We start from the raw sequence: 15,827 nt of genomic DNA on the forward strand, positions 1-15,827 counted from the left end.
TACAGGGGGTTGTAAGCCATCATGTGTGTGCTGGAACCCAGTCTGGGTCCTCTGCAGGAGCATCGGGTGCTCTTAGCAGCTGACCCCTCTTCAGCCCCAAGATGGACATTTGTGGCCTTCTGTTACCCACACCCCTACCAGTGTGCAGAGCACCCCTCCAGATCTGAGGCTCCGTTTCTGCAGCTGGTGAAATGCAGAAATCCACATTTGTTGCAACTGGACATGAAAAATAAGCTTTGAGAGAAAGTCACAAGGCTGACCTTGATAGGACTTGCTTTGCCTGCTTCTGGGCCTTCAGCTGGTCAGTGATGGAGTGGTGGGTCCAAGTGAGAAGTGTCACAGATAGGAGTTGTCACCCAAACCCCCAGACTCCCAGGATAACATAGGCAGTGAACCCCAGAAAAAAGAAGTGAATCAGAAAAGTCTGCAGTGGCAGATGCATTATGCTGTCAGCACCGTGACTGAAGCAGAGAGACTGCAGCAGCCCAGGACCTATGCGTGTTTAGGGAGTCTCAGCTGCACAGGGTGAATGGCAGAAAGCAAAGGGGTTAGAAGCCAGACTGCTGTGACGTACTGCCAACTGATGTAGGAAAAGAGGTGGGCTTAAATACCTAAGCAAGACAGAGCCATGGAAGCCATCTAGGGAAGAAAGGCCTGTCTTCAGGAAGCTCCTGCGGGAGCAGCAGCTCGGGGTGACCTGTGGGGAACGTGGTGTGGGAGAATTGTCTGTATTCTGTCAATCATGTATTTTAATAAAACGCTGATTGGCCAGGCAGGAAGTATAGGCGGGTCAACCAGACAGGAAGTAGAGGCGGAGTAATGAGAATAGGATAAGGCTAGGGAGGAGAGAGGTTCCTCTGGCACTCCTGCGCAGATCACTGAAGAAGCAACATGTAAGCTGTCACACTGAAAAAGGTACTGAGTCATTATGGCTAACATAGATAAGTATAATGGGTTAATATAAGTTATAAGAGTTAACAAGAAGCCTGACCTAATGAGCCAATCAGTTTATAACCTGATGTAGACTCCATGTTATTTTCCTTGGGACTTGCTGGCTTGTTGGGGTACTGGGCGGGACAAAAACCCCAACAAGCTGACCCACATGCTACAGGAACGGGTGGGAACAGCAGGTCTTCAGGAAGTGTCCAGGTCCTGACTGGGCTGTTAGGACTCCACAGGGAGGGGACAGTTCCTGGAAACACATTTATTTCTTCCGGACCCTGCACTCGCAACCCATGAATCTGCTGGCTGCAGGCAGTGTGCTCTTGCTGTGTGTGCTGGGAGGCCAGTCCCAACAGACTGCGACAGTGGGAAGACAGGACACGCTTGTGTCACAGGGCCCACCTACAGACGCCGGACTGTGAAAGTGTAGTAAGTCACTCTTGTACCAGCTGGCTGGCTCAGGCTCTTAAACACCTGGTGTATCTCCCCAAGTAGATTCTAATAACTGCTTTAATGTGTCTGAATTCTTAAGACATGGCATATTTGTGGAGGTCAGGGGACAACCTGTGGAGGTCAGTTCTGTTCACCATGTGAATTCTGGGGACTGAACTTAGATCTTTAAGTTTGGCAGCAAGCACCCTTACGTGCTGAGACAGCTTGGTGGCCCTATTTAGGTTTTGTCCATTTATTCTTGAGTTGTTTGCTTTTGCTGCTGTGGACCCTCTGCCTGATGCTCCATCCTACCCAACACCCTGTTTGTATTTTCACAGAGGATACCTGTGTTCTCATGACAGGGCAAGGGACTTAGCTCTGTGACTATCACATCTCAACAGACTCTCCCAGATCCCACAGGAAAGGGTTCCGTTAGCTTCTCAGGGCTGGATGACTGCAGTTGAGTCGGGGCCAGTGAGGATGGGAAAAGTGGTACCTGCTGAAGCCTGCTGCAGGCTCACACTTAGTCCTGGTGCTTCTTTCTACCCAGGGTCCACCAGCAGGATAGGCTGGAAGTAAAGGAAGCAAACATCCTTCCCCATTTTGCTGGTCATGGCATGCCTGTCTCTTTGGTAAGCATGTCATGATCAAGGATGCTCACAGAAGTCTGCTCATGGGAACCACAGAGCTGTTCCGAGGAACTCTGGTGTCTTTTCCAGGGGCCGAGCAATCAAGGCTGTACGTTATTATCCCTGGTTATCAGAAGATGACCACAAATAACAGTTTTAAATTGTTGTCCATCAGTCATTATGTCACACAGCTGAGTAGGTGAAGGTCCCAGCTCTCAGTAGAAGCCAAGAATGACAGTGGGGAAGATTAGCTGTTGGGGATGGGGAAGGTCCGTCTGAACAGGAGCAGAACCGAAAACTCCTTACAGGCCTGGAACACTTGTTTTTTGCATAGGACCCACATTCAGTTCCCAGTACCCACAGGGCTAGCCTTAGTCCCAGCAGAGCAGAGAAGGGGCCATCAATACCAAGCCTGGGCCTTGCATTTCCTTCTAGCTGATGGGCCTGAAGGGTGGTCCCAGCTTTGGTCACTATTCATATCCTCCCATGGCTCTCAAATATTTGAGATGACAGTTTTGGAGACAGAATATTTCCTTAAAAGTATTTTCAAAATATAGTTTATTTCCTTCTTATATGCACTTTGCAAAACTATAAGGTAAACTATTAGATTCACTCAGAAACAGGAGGTCCTTCCAGAAGAGACTGAATTCCTCTCCAGTAATCAGTTTGGCACAGAAAGTAAGCTTTTTTTACCAAAACCAAAGCCCTGAGGGATTTTTCCGACTTCCCAGCCCCTGCTGACCAGCACTAGCACAGTACGTCTATGGGGGGAGGAAAGGACATCAGCACGGCAGTGGCGGCGGCAGCCTGTGGCGGCGAGAAACCCTCCCGCAGGGGCCGGGTGTCGGCACTGGTGATGCTCGTGTCAATTCTGTGTTCTCTTGGAGACGCCATACAGAAATCTTCAGACCTGCTGCGCCGTCCGCTGAACATGACGGGAGGACCCACGCTACATCTCGGCGTCGTCCTCATCCTCATCCTCTTTGGCTCTGAAATGCATTTTTCTGAACTCTCGTCTGCTCATGGAAGGACAAGATGAAGAGGCTGGTGGCAGATCCTGGGAGGGAAGAAACCATGCCTTCAGTCTTGAGTGACACTGCCTGGCACCAGACAAACCTGACCAGGGTCTGCTCCGGGCCCTGCAGAGCTGGCCTGCTTCAGACGTGGGAAGTCTGTCCAGGCTCTGGGCCCTTGGTAAGAGGGATGCTATCCTACAGACTAGGGGCAGCGACAGAAACGTGATACACCCAGGGGGCTGGAGCCAGGTGCCCTGCCTTCCAGTCTGTAAGCCCGAGAGTGGGGTGCTGCAGGGGAGGAGCACCAATTACACAGAGCTCATTTTCTCTTTCTCAGTTATGTTTGCCTCTGTGTTGTGGCATTACGGACACACAGGAACCTGGGAGCACATGATGGTAGCTGCAGTTTGCTGCCCGCACCGCAGGAGAGGCAGGAGGTAACACTTACCTGCATAAGCTCAACATTCCCGAAGAAGCGACTCACAGGCATGGGCTGGTTGCTGTCATCATCTAGAAAGACGCTGCTGTCCATCTGGAGCACAGGTGCCCGCACCTCCTCTGTCCTGGGCACTGGCTCGGCCTGTCTGGCAGAACTGCCATCAGGTTCCTGGGCTGCAGCCGCCCTGCCGGGTTCTGGTGTGGGCAGGCCACCTTCAGTCTTTGCTGACGGTTCCTCACTCACAGGCTGGCAGCAGCCCTGGGGAGGCTCTCTACTCTCTGGTGCAGAGACAGCTGTCTTAGTGCTGGCCTCTGCAAACTCATTGTCACAAGAGGCCTCAGGGGCCACTTTTGGCAAAGAAGAAATGTCACTTTTAGGGTCAGCTTTCTGTAGTTCTGCCTTTACAAGGTGACCTTTGTCATACTTGAACTTTTTGGAAGTGCGTCTGTCTGTAGTCTTGTGTGATGAGGAAGCCTGCCAGGAAAGAAAAATGTAAGAGAAAACCAGACCTGTCTGGCAAAGGCACTGGGTTCAGTCCCAGAGCCCCCTCCTTCCTCTGCCACCAGTCACCATCTGTCCTGCTGCTAAGGGGCAGAACAGACTGGAGGCCGAGGGAGACTCCACAGCACCACTCAGACAAGCTTTCCCAGGGCTGTTTTCTAAAGTACATGCTTGCCTGCTTTAAAGTCATAATAGGGACATGCAAGATGGTTTAGAGAATAAGGGTGCCTGCTGCCAAAATCACATCCTAGAACCCACATGGCAGCAGGAGAATCTCCTACTGCACACTGTCCTCTGGCCTCCACATATGCACCGCGGCATGTGTGCCTTGCCCCCAAATAAATATTCTAAAATATGTAAAAGAAACCAGTTTCCCTCTCCCCACTCAGAGCAAGCTCCCAGCTCTTTTGTCTGGACACTGCACACCAGCAGACACGCAGGCTGGCTGCAGCAAAGTGTCAGCATGCTGTCCTGTGTAGTGCTGCATCAGACGCAGAGGCCGGGCCCAGCCCCAGCTGTGGCAGTGTGGGGGTCAGATCCCTTGCTGGGGCAGCTGCACTGTGATGTGTCCCTCCTTGCTCTGCTCTAGGGGTGAAGCGGTGAGACTCACATGGCTGCACAGGCCACCTTCAAAGCGGCACTATGCAGGAAGCTGTCTTACTCTGGATTGCTAGCATTCCGTCCATGTAAGAGCATAGTGCACAAAAGCAAACTCAGCTGCATTGCAACATGCACCTCTCTGACTGCTGTGACGGCATGTCACATGACCTCTGAAATGTCTCCCAGTCTACACACAGCAGCAATGGCTCATATTTCACACAGCACATCTCGGGGTGACAACTGTAGAAGGGATGGAGTCAAGGCCTTGGTGTTCTTGGTAACGAAGCTCACCAGACATGCTGTCTTGGCAGATGTGGAGCTGGCAATGCCCTCGGCGGAGGTCAAGCTGGCTGAAGAGTAGCTTCGGGCCTGAAGGCGCGCTGAGGATCGCACTCCACCTGTGAGCTAGACAAGAGTGAAGCTCAGAGAGCAGGCTATGGCAGAACGCCAGCCAAGCTGCGGCTTCTCAGCTCGGAACCTGGGCATTTCTGCCCCATTCCCTCACCTACAGGCAAAGGCTGCTTCGGCCTAAGCTGGTTCAGCCCAACTGTCTAGGTTTAGACACAGGGTCCAGGGTCAGAGAGATGGCTCAGTGGGAAAGGGGGCTTGCCACCAGGACAGCAGACCCGAGTTCAATCCTAAGGGCCCAAGTAGTGGAAGGAAAGAACCGACTTCTGGAAGTTGTCTTCTGGCCTCCACCCGTGCTGTGGCACATGTGGTACAGCGCGCGCGCGCACACACACACACACACACACACACATTTAAAACAAAAGATACAAGGCTGGCTGTCCACTTGTCCACTGTGGGGGCTCAGGACCATCAATCTCCTTGTCTTGTATGTTTCCAAGAACCACCACTGTAGTAAGTGGACATGAACTCATACCCGTGTGCCTCAAATAAGTGTGCACATCCGTGTCAAAGCCCCTGGCAAAATTAAGATGAGACAGAAACACCAGCCCTGTACTCATCTCTATCCACCCCCTTCATCAGTCCCCATCCTATGGAGCAGAGCACATAGCTCCTGGCTTATGTTATTGTTTTTTTTTTTTTTATTCTGGGGTGGCATCCAGGGCCTACTGTGTGCTTGGCAGAATCTGTACCTTGTGCTATGGCTCCAGCCAGGAGCTTGAACCCCTGAACCTGCCTCTGTTTCCCAAGTGTTGGGGTTACAGATGTGAGCTGCTACATTTGGTTTATGTGGGACAGGGATCAAGTCTGTTTCATGCATGCTTAGCTAGGTAAGCATTCTCCCAGCTGTGCCACATCCCTAACTCCACCCCTTGAAAACATTTTTTTGAGAAAGGTTCATCCAATTACTCTGACAGGTCTTGAACGCAAGCTCCATCCGTCTGCCCTAGCTGTTTGAGTGCTGGGGTCACAGCCTCTGCCACCACACACAACTGTCTCTTACATCAGCTTATTGCTGCAGTTGGCCTAGAACTCCCTAGGCTGGCCTTAAACCCACACACCAGCATGCATGTGAGGGACAACCAGGAAGAAAACAAGCAGAAAAAGTACTCGAAGAAATAATGGCTGAAAACGTCCTCTGTTTACTGAAAACAGTAATCTATACATTGAGGAATCTTAACAAACCCAACTCCAAGTTGACAGGCCACCTCTGTGACACAAGGAGAGGAGGATAAACCACGGACAGGACCACCCTGTAACAGTTCTAATCTCGGAAGAACTGGTTAAGAAGCCAGCCCTGTACTCAGCAGAAACAGTGGGAGCCACAGTGAGTGCACTTGGTACACTCAAAACAAAATGCTAGCTAAGAAAATCTGCATCAGGAAACCTGTCCTGTAAAACGAAGACACGGATAAAGAAATTCTCCGATGCCAACTGAGGACGGCTGCTTTAGACGCAGGCTGAAGCTAATGACCCCGACAGGGCTCAACCCCACCCCCCACCCCGCCCCAAGGGAAGCCCGTGTACAGGACACTTTAGACACACTTCTCTCAGAAGGCAAATGAGGCAACCTGGTCATGACATGTAAGCAATAACAAAGGGGCGGGTATGAGGAAGCCTTGCTGGCCCAAGCAAGTGGCTCCTGTGGAAGATGGGAAAGTCACGACTGCAGGGCTGGACTGTCAATAGATGGCTAATAAAATATCACAAAACGTGGAGAGCGAACCAGGCGAGTGAGGCCGCTCTGGATCTCACTGGCACCCAGGCAGCGCAGCTCTGCAAACCCCCACACGAGAAAGTTAGAAGCACAGCAGCGAAAAACTGCTAAATTCAAACCTCAACGCCTGCGCATGCAAGGGGGGGGGGCAGCAGCTGACACGGCACAGTTGCCGATCAGCGACTCTACAGGCAGCCGCCTACACAGTTCAGCCAATGTCAGCGGGATTCTGGCCACCCGGAGACGGAAGACACATTTCAGGCTAAAGGACACGGTCCCCGCCGTGTCAGGTCAGAGCCCTTCTGCAGGGGGTGATGAGGCCCAGTCACTCTCCCACTGTCACACTGCTGGTCCTCTGCCCCAACAACGTGACGCTGGGGTCTGGCTGAGGCCGGCTGCCCCGTGCGGGCCCGAGTCTGGGCAGCGTAGCGGGGAGAGGACGCCAGGGCAGGGAGCCGCACTGTCAGGGGCCCCGCTGGGTCCCAGCCGCAGCCCTGAGCCCTGCAGCCCTGAGCCCGGAGGAGACCGTGCAGGAGCCGCATTCCCGGGGCGGGCCTGGAGGGGGATCCGAGGCGGCCGGGCCGAGCACCCTCCGCCGGCCGAGCCAAGCGAGGCGCCCGCCCCTCCTCGACTCCCCAAACGGCGGCGCGCATCCTGCCCGCCCGGCCGCTCACCTTCCTGCTCCTCATGAGTGAGCGCCCCCCGAGCCTAACGTTCCTCCGCCGTCTCAATCGCGCGCCCGCCGCCGCCGCCGCCGCCGCCGCCACGTCTGACGTCACCGCCACGCGGCCAATCCCGGAGCGGCGTCTCCGGATCACGTGCCCTAAACAAACTCGGTTCTCCTCGACCGCGGGTCGAAGGTGCTTCCGGGAACTGGAGCCGAGGGCGGAGCGGCTGGAGCCGGGCGACAGCGGGCCCGCCACCGGGAGAAGGGGTCGCTTCCGTGCATGTGCATGTGCGTGCCCGCCACGTCGGGACGCCATGTTTGAAAAAGGCACATCTTTTGAGTCCGCCACGGCTGCCACCTTTGAGAAGGGCACTTCTCATGAAAAGGGACATCACCCGAGGCCTCCGTCGCCGTTGCGTTTGCGAGGGCCAGCTGCCTCGCTGGAGGGCCTCCCTCCCCTCTCTGCTCTCAGCCTCTTCCCACCCTGCGGGGGCCACCATCAGCTCGGGGTCCCATTTATCCTGAGTGAATGTTATGCCCACATCCGTGAAGTCTCCCATAAACCAGCAAGGAGACCGCGTCCCGTATATAAAAGCAAAGAACCTTTATTTTATACTTTATACAAGTTTGTAAACTCGGTCTCTCCCTGTGTCCAACATATTGGAATAATCGGAGCGCTCCGAGCTCAGTTAGAATTGGGTTTTTATAGTAGTAAAGGTGGGGGTGAGGGGTTTCTAAGGTTTAGGACACCCCATTGGCTGACATTTGTTTTGAGTTTGTGTTGGCAGGTGATCCTATCTACAACGGTTGGAATGCTAGGCATTTCCTTTGGATGGTCTGTTTTGGGGTGGTGCTTGAGTAATCTCAGTTTGTGGTTCTTCCTGCAACCAGGTATTGCCTCCTCCGGGTAAACTACTGAGACTCAGGCGTCCCTTGAACTTATCATGGCTGGGTGCTACACTGGCAGGTGATAATGGTTGGAAGTTAAGAACTGTGGGTGGTCTGTTCCTATTAAGCTTGCCATGGTTGGCTGAGTCCTACAGTGAGGCCTCAGACAGGTGGCCCAGGCCTAGCTCTGCCAGCTGCGGGTCCTGGCTTCATTGTGGGCCTCAGCAAGAGCCTAGCGGTTAGAAGCATTTGCAGTAACAGTTTTTGAGTTTGACTCCAAGATCCACTAGGTATCCTGTGACCAGATTGACTCATTCTCTCTCAAAATAAATAATGTAAAAAATAACAAAGATCTTGAAATACAAATGAAATCTCTGGTCTCAGCCTCTGGTCTTGCTGGGTGGCTGGGACTGAGTGTAATGGTTTAAGTAAAATGCTGAAGGTTCATCGAGGGGCACAGCGACAGAAACGCTGCAGGTCCCCGAGTGATGACAGTGGGCAGCGGGACCCGAGACCATGCTGCAGGTCCCTGAGTAGCAGCAGGCAGCAGGACCCGAGATCACTCACGGTGGACCACAAAGGCAGCCAGATCCAGGCAGGGAGCTGATGGGGAGACTATCAACTAATCACATCTAGTTAGGGTATGGCTACCTGTAGCCCAGGTAGCAAAACTGGTAGGACACAGGCGCACTCTCTCTCTCTGTGCGGTGCCCACCAGACCGATTGGATTTTGGACCTCCCACTCTTGTAGCATGAGTTTTCCCTTTTCAACTATTAAAAAAAATAACTGTTATTCTTGAACTGGTCTGGTTATTTATCATACCGACCTAATTCGTCAACAGGGAGCCACATGCTGGGTGAGAGACTGAGACAGATAGGCAGCCATGCAGAGTGAGGTTGGATATTTTAGTGGGTTATGGAGAGGAAGGACGAAGGGGAGAAGGGAGAAGAGCAGAGAGAAATGGGGGAGATTTGGTCATAGTTTTCTCCAAACTGCTTCCTACTGTTTATTGGCCAAAGTATTTTTGGGGTTCATGGAGACCTTTTAGGGACTTGTTCCATCAAATCACTTAGCCTGGAAGGAATCCACAGGTTCTCATCTTCTATGGAAACAAAAGCAGAACCTCTTTTCCAAAGTAACATATCCTTAGACTCAAATTTTGAAGTCAAGATAACTTTAAAATATATGTTAGTTTAGCTTAGCAGCTCCCAGAAACAAATGTCTCTCTGCAGTCAAAAAATTCAAAGAAAACACATTAGTATACATAATCTAGATTCTCTGTGTAGTTTTCATCTTTTTTTTTAAAATTTATTTATTTAGTATGTATACAGTGTTCTACCTGTATGCCAGAAGAGGGCACTAGATCTCAATATAGATGGTTGTGAGCCACCATGTGGTTGCTAGGAATTGAACTTATGACCTCTGGAAGAGCAGCCAGTGCTGCTTAACCTCTGAGCCATTTCTCCAGCCCTGTAGTTTTCATCTTTGTGTGGCTTATTTTTCTTTACTTCTTTAATCTATGATTGTCTGTACTCTTTTATATTACTTTTACTCTCTCTTTAAAGACTTTACTTCTTTTTTTTATAACTGTCTATACTCTTTTTCCTCTTTCTTCCAAGCCTACATACAGTTTTAAACACATTGTGTCTTGTTTAGAGGTTTTTTTATGTCTGAATCTGTCCTATTGTGCATCTGTAATACTTTTCTGACAAGAGGCATTTAAAAATAGTAAGCAATGTGGTTGCCACAGCCCTGGATGTCAGCTCCACCTCTCTTGGCCTTTCAATATGGCAGAGGTACATTAACTGCCAGTTCTGGGACTGCTGGGTGGGAGCCGTGCTTACCACCTCAACTCTTGGAAGCACCATGCAGCACACAAATCTTTTCTGTCTTAGTAAAAGCTAAATCTGCCATGCAGCATGCTGTGTGGCCTAAAAATGTCTCCGTGTATGGTGGCAGGAATCCACCATGCTTTCCTGCCTGTGCACACCTAGCAGACCTGATCCAGCTGCTTTCCCAGGCCAGGGTGCTAAGTGGCAGGCATGCTTTCAGCTACTTTCCTCCTCACCCCAAGCAGGCATATAAATACCCAGACCTGAAGTGTGTGGGTGGCCATGTGGGTTAGCACCAAACGTATGGGCGCTGTTTTGTAGGTGGAGACTGCTTGTTCGTTTCCCAGCTGCCCAAATCCAAATAATCACACAGAAACTATATTAATTACAACACTGTCTGGCCAATATCATAGGTGTATTTCTAGCTAGCTCTTATATCTTAAATTATTCCATTTCTATTAATCTGTGTGTTGTCATGAGGCTGTGGTTTAATGGGCAAAGTTCCGGCATCTGTCTCCTTTGGTAGCTACATGGTGTCTCCCTGACTCTTATCTACTCTCTATATCTCTTTCAGCCTGGCTATATTCTGCCCTGTAATAGGTCAAAATAGCTTTATTTATTAACCAATAAAGGCATCACATATACAGAAGGCCATTCCACATCAGATTTCCCTTTGTCCTTCAGAGTGCTCAGGCATAGAAGGCAGGCCCTGGATCTATTGGGCTTTGGAGTTGGTTTCAGTAAACATAAAAACGTGCTGCTCTGTCTAATATGACTACAGGTTTGATTTTTATAGATGACTGACTGCTGCATTTCTTAATCATACATTGCATTTTAAATGAGCTGCATAAGCATAATATACCAAACAAGTGTTGAAAATACATTCAGTATAACAAAAATAACTTTTAAATTTGTATCAATAAATCCAAATTCATACCAACGTCAAATATTTGAGATTGGTAATTTTTTAAAGGTAGACTCAACAATCCACCGTTTTATCTTATAATTTCTGTATTATATCCCCCCTTTCACCTTAGAAAAAGATCATTGAATCTAATCTCCTTTGTTTAGATTTTTCCCTGACCATGACCAACAACAACTTGTAACCATTCCCCTAAATGATGACAAACACCCATAACTCATATAATGACCAAAAACCATCCACCCCAGCTCTTGAGAATGTGGGCATTGTGTTCTCTAGACTGTTTTCTGTTGTCTTGGAATGATAGCATCTTTGGGGGACACTGAGAAAATTGGAATAATGGTCAAAGTCTGGAAAAACCTAGCCATAACATTTATTGTTCAGTCTCTGTGCAATTAGAAAGTGCAAGGTTTATCTGTTGTCCTGGCTGGAGTAGTCTATGAGGCTCTGCACAAGTCATTTGATTTTTTTGTCTATGTTTGAGCAGGCTAAAGGCATCTGTCAACTTTATATGTCTGCTTGGAATGCATAACCAAACTGTAATATAAATTTCTATTCATGCCATATGAAATGATGGCATGTAATAATGTCACAAGGACTCTGTAGCCAAGCAAATTTATTATCTCTCATCTTGCAGGTGAGTTTTTCCTGTCCTTCCATCCAACTCCCATATTCCCACACAGAGACTGTAGAGTAAAAGGGTCGACCAAAGAACTCTGCCCTGGCCCTGAAACCAGAGTTAGTGAAAGAAAGACATGCTGGGCCAGAAACCAAAGTTAGTGAAAGAAAGACACCCTGGCCCAGAAACCAGAGTTAGTGAAAGAAAGACTTTAGACCTGATCCCAGAACCTAAGAAGCACACTCCTGAAACCAGAGTCAACAAAACACACTTTGGCCCTGGAACCAGAGCCAGTGAAAGAAATATGCCTTGACCCTAAAACTAGAACCAAAAAGCCAAAAACGGTCAATGAAAGAAACACAGTTTGGTCCTGAAACTAGTCCTAACTCTACTCCTGACCAACTGAACATGAAACCAACCAATCCCTGAGCAGGAAAACCAACCTATCCCTGAACAGGAAAGCAACCAATTTCTGTGTAGAAAATCTATCATCCTGACCTTGAACCCAGAGCCAGTGAAAGAAACACACCCTGAATCTGAAACCTGAGCCAATGAAAGAACACTTTAGTCCTGAACCCAGACTCAAAGAAACATGCCCTGATTCTGAAGCTAGAGCCAAAGAAACACACTTTGGCCCTGTAACCAGCGAAAGAACTATGCTTTAGTAGTGTGGAACAGAAGAAGAACCTTTGCTGAGATGTTCCCTTTGGGGGGCTGAGCAGAAAAACCTGGAGAAACAGGTATATCTGCTGGGAAACTCCCTTAGGAATAGAACAAAAAAGGCAACTTTTTGCTGGCGTCAGAAGAGAGTGCTACATTTCTGCAGGGGCTTCCCCTTTAGCAGAATGAGGCAGAAGAAGTAACATCTTAGGCCGGAGCTGAGTAGAGCAGAAGAAATGAATAGCTTTGCTAGAACGTTCCCTTAGGGAACAGAGCTGAGCTCAGCTACACTGGGTCTCTCTAGGAGAGTAGCAAGATTGCTACATCCTGCAGGCAGACAATCCCCCACTGCACCTCAGCTTCAGGAATAACCTGACTTCCAGACAAGTCAGGATACTTTTCCCTTCATAGCTGTCCTATTGCGGCTCCAGGTACAGCCTGACTTCCCAGCAAGTCAGAAGACCTTTCCCTTCAGAGCTGTAACACTTACAGAGACTTCTTATTAATTATGAAAGCTTGGTTTAGGCTTGTTTTTTTTTTACCTAGCTATTATAATATAAATTAACCCATATTTTTTTATTAATCTGTTTTTTTACCGTATGGTTTTTACCTCAATCCCATTTTGTGTGTCTGACTAGTTCAGCGTCTGGATGGCCTCTACTCATGACTCCACCCTTCTTCTTCCCAGCATCCTCTGTACCTGGAAATTTCCCTAGCTATTGACCATTCAGCTTTTTATTAAACCAATCACAGTGACATATCTTCACACAGTGAAAAGTAATATTCCACAATATTATCTAATTTTCGAGTTGTTCCCATGTAGAAGAATCAGCTTACACATCACCGTCCTGTACTCTAACTTAGTTTCCTCCCCCATGTCTGTAGCTAAGATGTCTCCCATGGTTAAATCTTTTCTTTGTTAACCTGGAAGGAATCATCAGACTTTTGATTCCTGTGGAAACAAAAGCATAACTCCTCCCCAAAATAATACACTTTTGACTTCCATTTTAAAGTTAAGGTATTCCTAACGTATATAGGTTGGTTTAATTCAGCAATCGCTTCCACAATCCTATGTCTCTCAGCAGCTGTTGTCTGTTCATTAGCATTTAAAAACTTCAAAATTAACAAAGCACCGTTTAAGGTCCAAACTCCCTGTGTTGTATTTTCCATCCTTATATGCCTTAGTCTTTTTTTTTTATTACTTTACTTCTCTATTTAAAGACTTTGCTATTTTTAAGCTATCTTTTTATGATTGTCTATATTCTTTTCTTTTTTTTTTAAAGCCTATGCACATTGTTAAGCACATTCTATCCTGTTTAGAGTTTTTTCCTCATTGGAACCTGTGGAATATTCCTTTACACTGTGTGAATATATGCCACTGTGATTGGTTTAATAAAGAAGCTGACTGGCCCATATCCAGACAGAGTAAGGTGGGTGGAAGAACCAAACTAAGAGGACACTAGGAAGAAGGTGGCGGTCCAAGGGTCATGAGGAGAGAAGCAAAATGAATTTGCCAGGCTGAAAGAAGGTACTGCCACCTGGCAGAGGGTAGACAAAAAATATGGATTACGCCAGCCTGCCTGCAGGCTGTGCCCCACCCCCACCACACACTAAACTCTGTCTCTCCAAGACCCACTCTGCTTCCCAACCCCATGCACCTGAACATCCTCCCCATGGCCAGCCCTCCCCCTCAACCCCAGCAGACTACACAGACACAGGTGCTGACCACAGTAGCTGGAAGAACCTGCACAGGCATCAGCCACACCAGTGGGAAGAAAAGATAAGTAAAGATGAGTGACATCCAACAACCGAAAGAGCAAGGTGGCACCACCAGAACCCAGTGGTCCTGCAACAGGAAGGCCTGAACATACCCATGCAACTGAAGCACAAGAAAATGAATTTAAAAATTACTTTATGAAAATAATAGAGGCTCTTAAAGAAGAAATAAAAAATTCCCTTAAAGAAATCGAGGAAAAGACAAGCAAAAATTTGGAAGAAACCAATAACTCCCTTAAAGAAAGCAAAGAAAGACAAGCAAAAAAAACAAACAAACAAAAAACAGGTGAAGAAAAGAGTTTAAGACCTCAAAACTGAAATAGAAACAATCAAGAAAACACAAATTGAGGGAATTCTGGAAATGGAAAATCCAGGGAAGTGAACAGGAACTACAGATGCAAACATCACCAACAAAATACAAGAGATGGAACAGAGAATCTCAGGCATTGAAGATATGATAGAGGAAATAGCTTCATCAAAGAAAATGTTAAATCCAATAAATTACTAACACAAAACACCCAGAAAATCTGGGACACCATGAAAGGACCAACCCTAAGAATAACAGGGATAGAAGAAGGATTCCAGATCAAAAGCACAGAACACATATTCAATAAAATAATAGAAAACATTCCCAAACTGAAGAAGGACATGTCCATAAAGGTAGAAGAAGCTTGAAGAACATCAAACAGGCTGGACAAAAAAAATCCCCTTGCCACATAATAATAAAAACACTAAACACACAGAATAAAGGAAGAATTTTAAGAGCTGCAAAGGAAAAAGGCCAAGTAATGTATAAAGGCAGACCTATCAGAATTACACCTGACTTCTCAATGGAGACTCTAAAAGCCAGAAGGTTCTGGACAGACATTTTACAGACACTAAGGGACCACGGATGCCATCCCAGACTACCAAACCCAGCAAATCACCGTAGATAGAGAAACAAAATATTTCATGACAAAACCAGATTTAAACAACACCTATCTACAAATCCAGTTCTACAGAAATTGCTAGAAGGAAAATTCCAAAGCAAGGAAGTCAGTTTCATCCATGAAAACATAGATAAAAGATAATCTCACAGCAGCAAAACTCAAAGAAGGGAAATCCACACACTACCACCACTACCACCAAAACCAAAAATTAGTAAGAATTAACAATCACTGGTCAGTAACAACTCAATATCAAGGAATTCAATCCATCAATAAAAAACACAGGCTAACAGAATGGATATGAAAACAGGATCCATCCTTTTGCTGCATACAAGAAACACACCTCAACTTCAAAGATAAACATTACCTCAGAGTAGAGGTTTGGGAAAAGATTTTCCCATCAAACGAACATAAGAAGAAAGCTGGTATAGCTAGTCTAATATCTAACAAAATATATTTCAAACTAAAATTAATCAAAAGAGATGGAGAAGGATATTTAATATTCATTAAAGGAAAAAATCCATCAAAATGAAGTCTCAATTCTTAACATCTATGCCCCCAATACAAGGGCACCCACATTTGTCAAAGAAACATTACTAAAGCTTAAGTCACACATCAAACCTCACACATTAACAGTGGGATAATGTAGGATGTCCTTCTGTATGCTGCAGATATGTGTTGCTTTTATTGGTTGATGAATAAAACTGCTTTGGCCAATGACAGGGCAGAATATAGCTATATAGGAAAGTCAAACTAAATACAGGGAGAAAGAAGGTAGGGTCAAGAAAGACAGCAGTAGCCGCCAGAGAAGTAAGATGCCTGAGAAATACCTGTAAGCCATGGGGTCGAGAG

At 47.4% G+C, this 15,827-nt stretch overlaps 1 protein-coding gene across 1 annotated transcript; it reads right to left on the reverse strand.

Annotated features, from left to right (window-relative positions):
- Positions 1-2,544: 2,544 nt before the first annotated feature.
- C6H1orf174 (chromosome 6 C1orf174 homolog) lies at positions 2,545-7,477 on the reverse strand. Its single transcript, XM_048416221.3, has 4 exons — positions 7,359-7,477; positions 4,851-4,964; positions 3,468-3,932; positions 2,545-3,060 (listed from the first exon to the last, which is right to left on the reverse strand). Exons 1-4 carry the CDS (start codon positions 7,371-7,373, stop codon positions 2,953-2,955), a joined length of 702 nt encoding a protein of 233 aa, XP_048272178.3. The 5' UTR covers positions 7,374-7,477; the 3' UTR covers positions 2,545-2,952.
- Positions 7,478-15,827: the final 8,350 nt, after the last annotated feature.

The sequence above is a fragment of the Myodes glareolus genome, chromosome 6 (assembly GCF_982192425.1).
Source record: "Myodes glareolus chromosome 6, mMyoGla1.1, whole genome shotgun sequence".
NCBI classification, from domain to species: Eukaryota; Metazoa; Chordata; class Mammalia; order Rodentia; family Cricetidae; genus Myodes; species Myodes glareolus.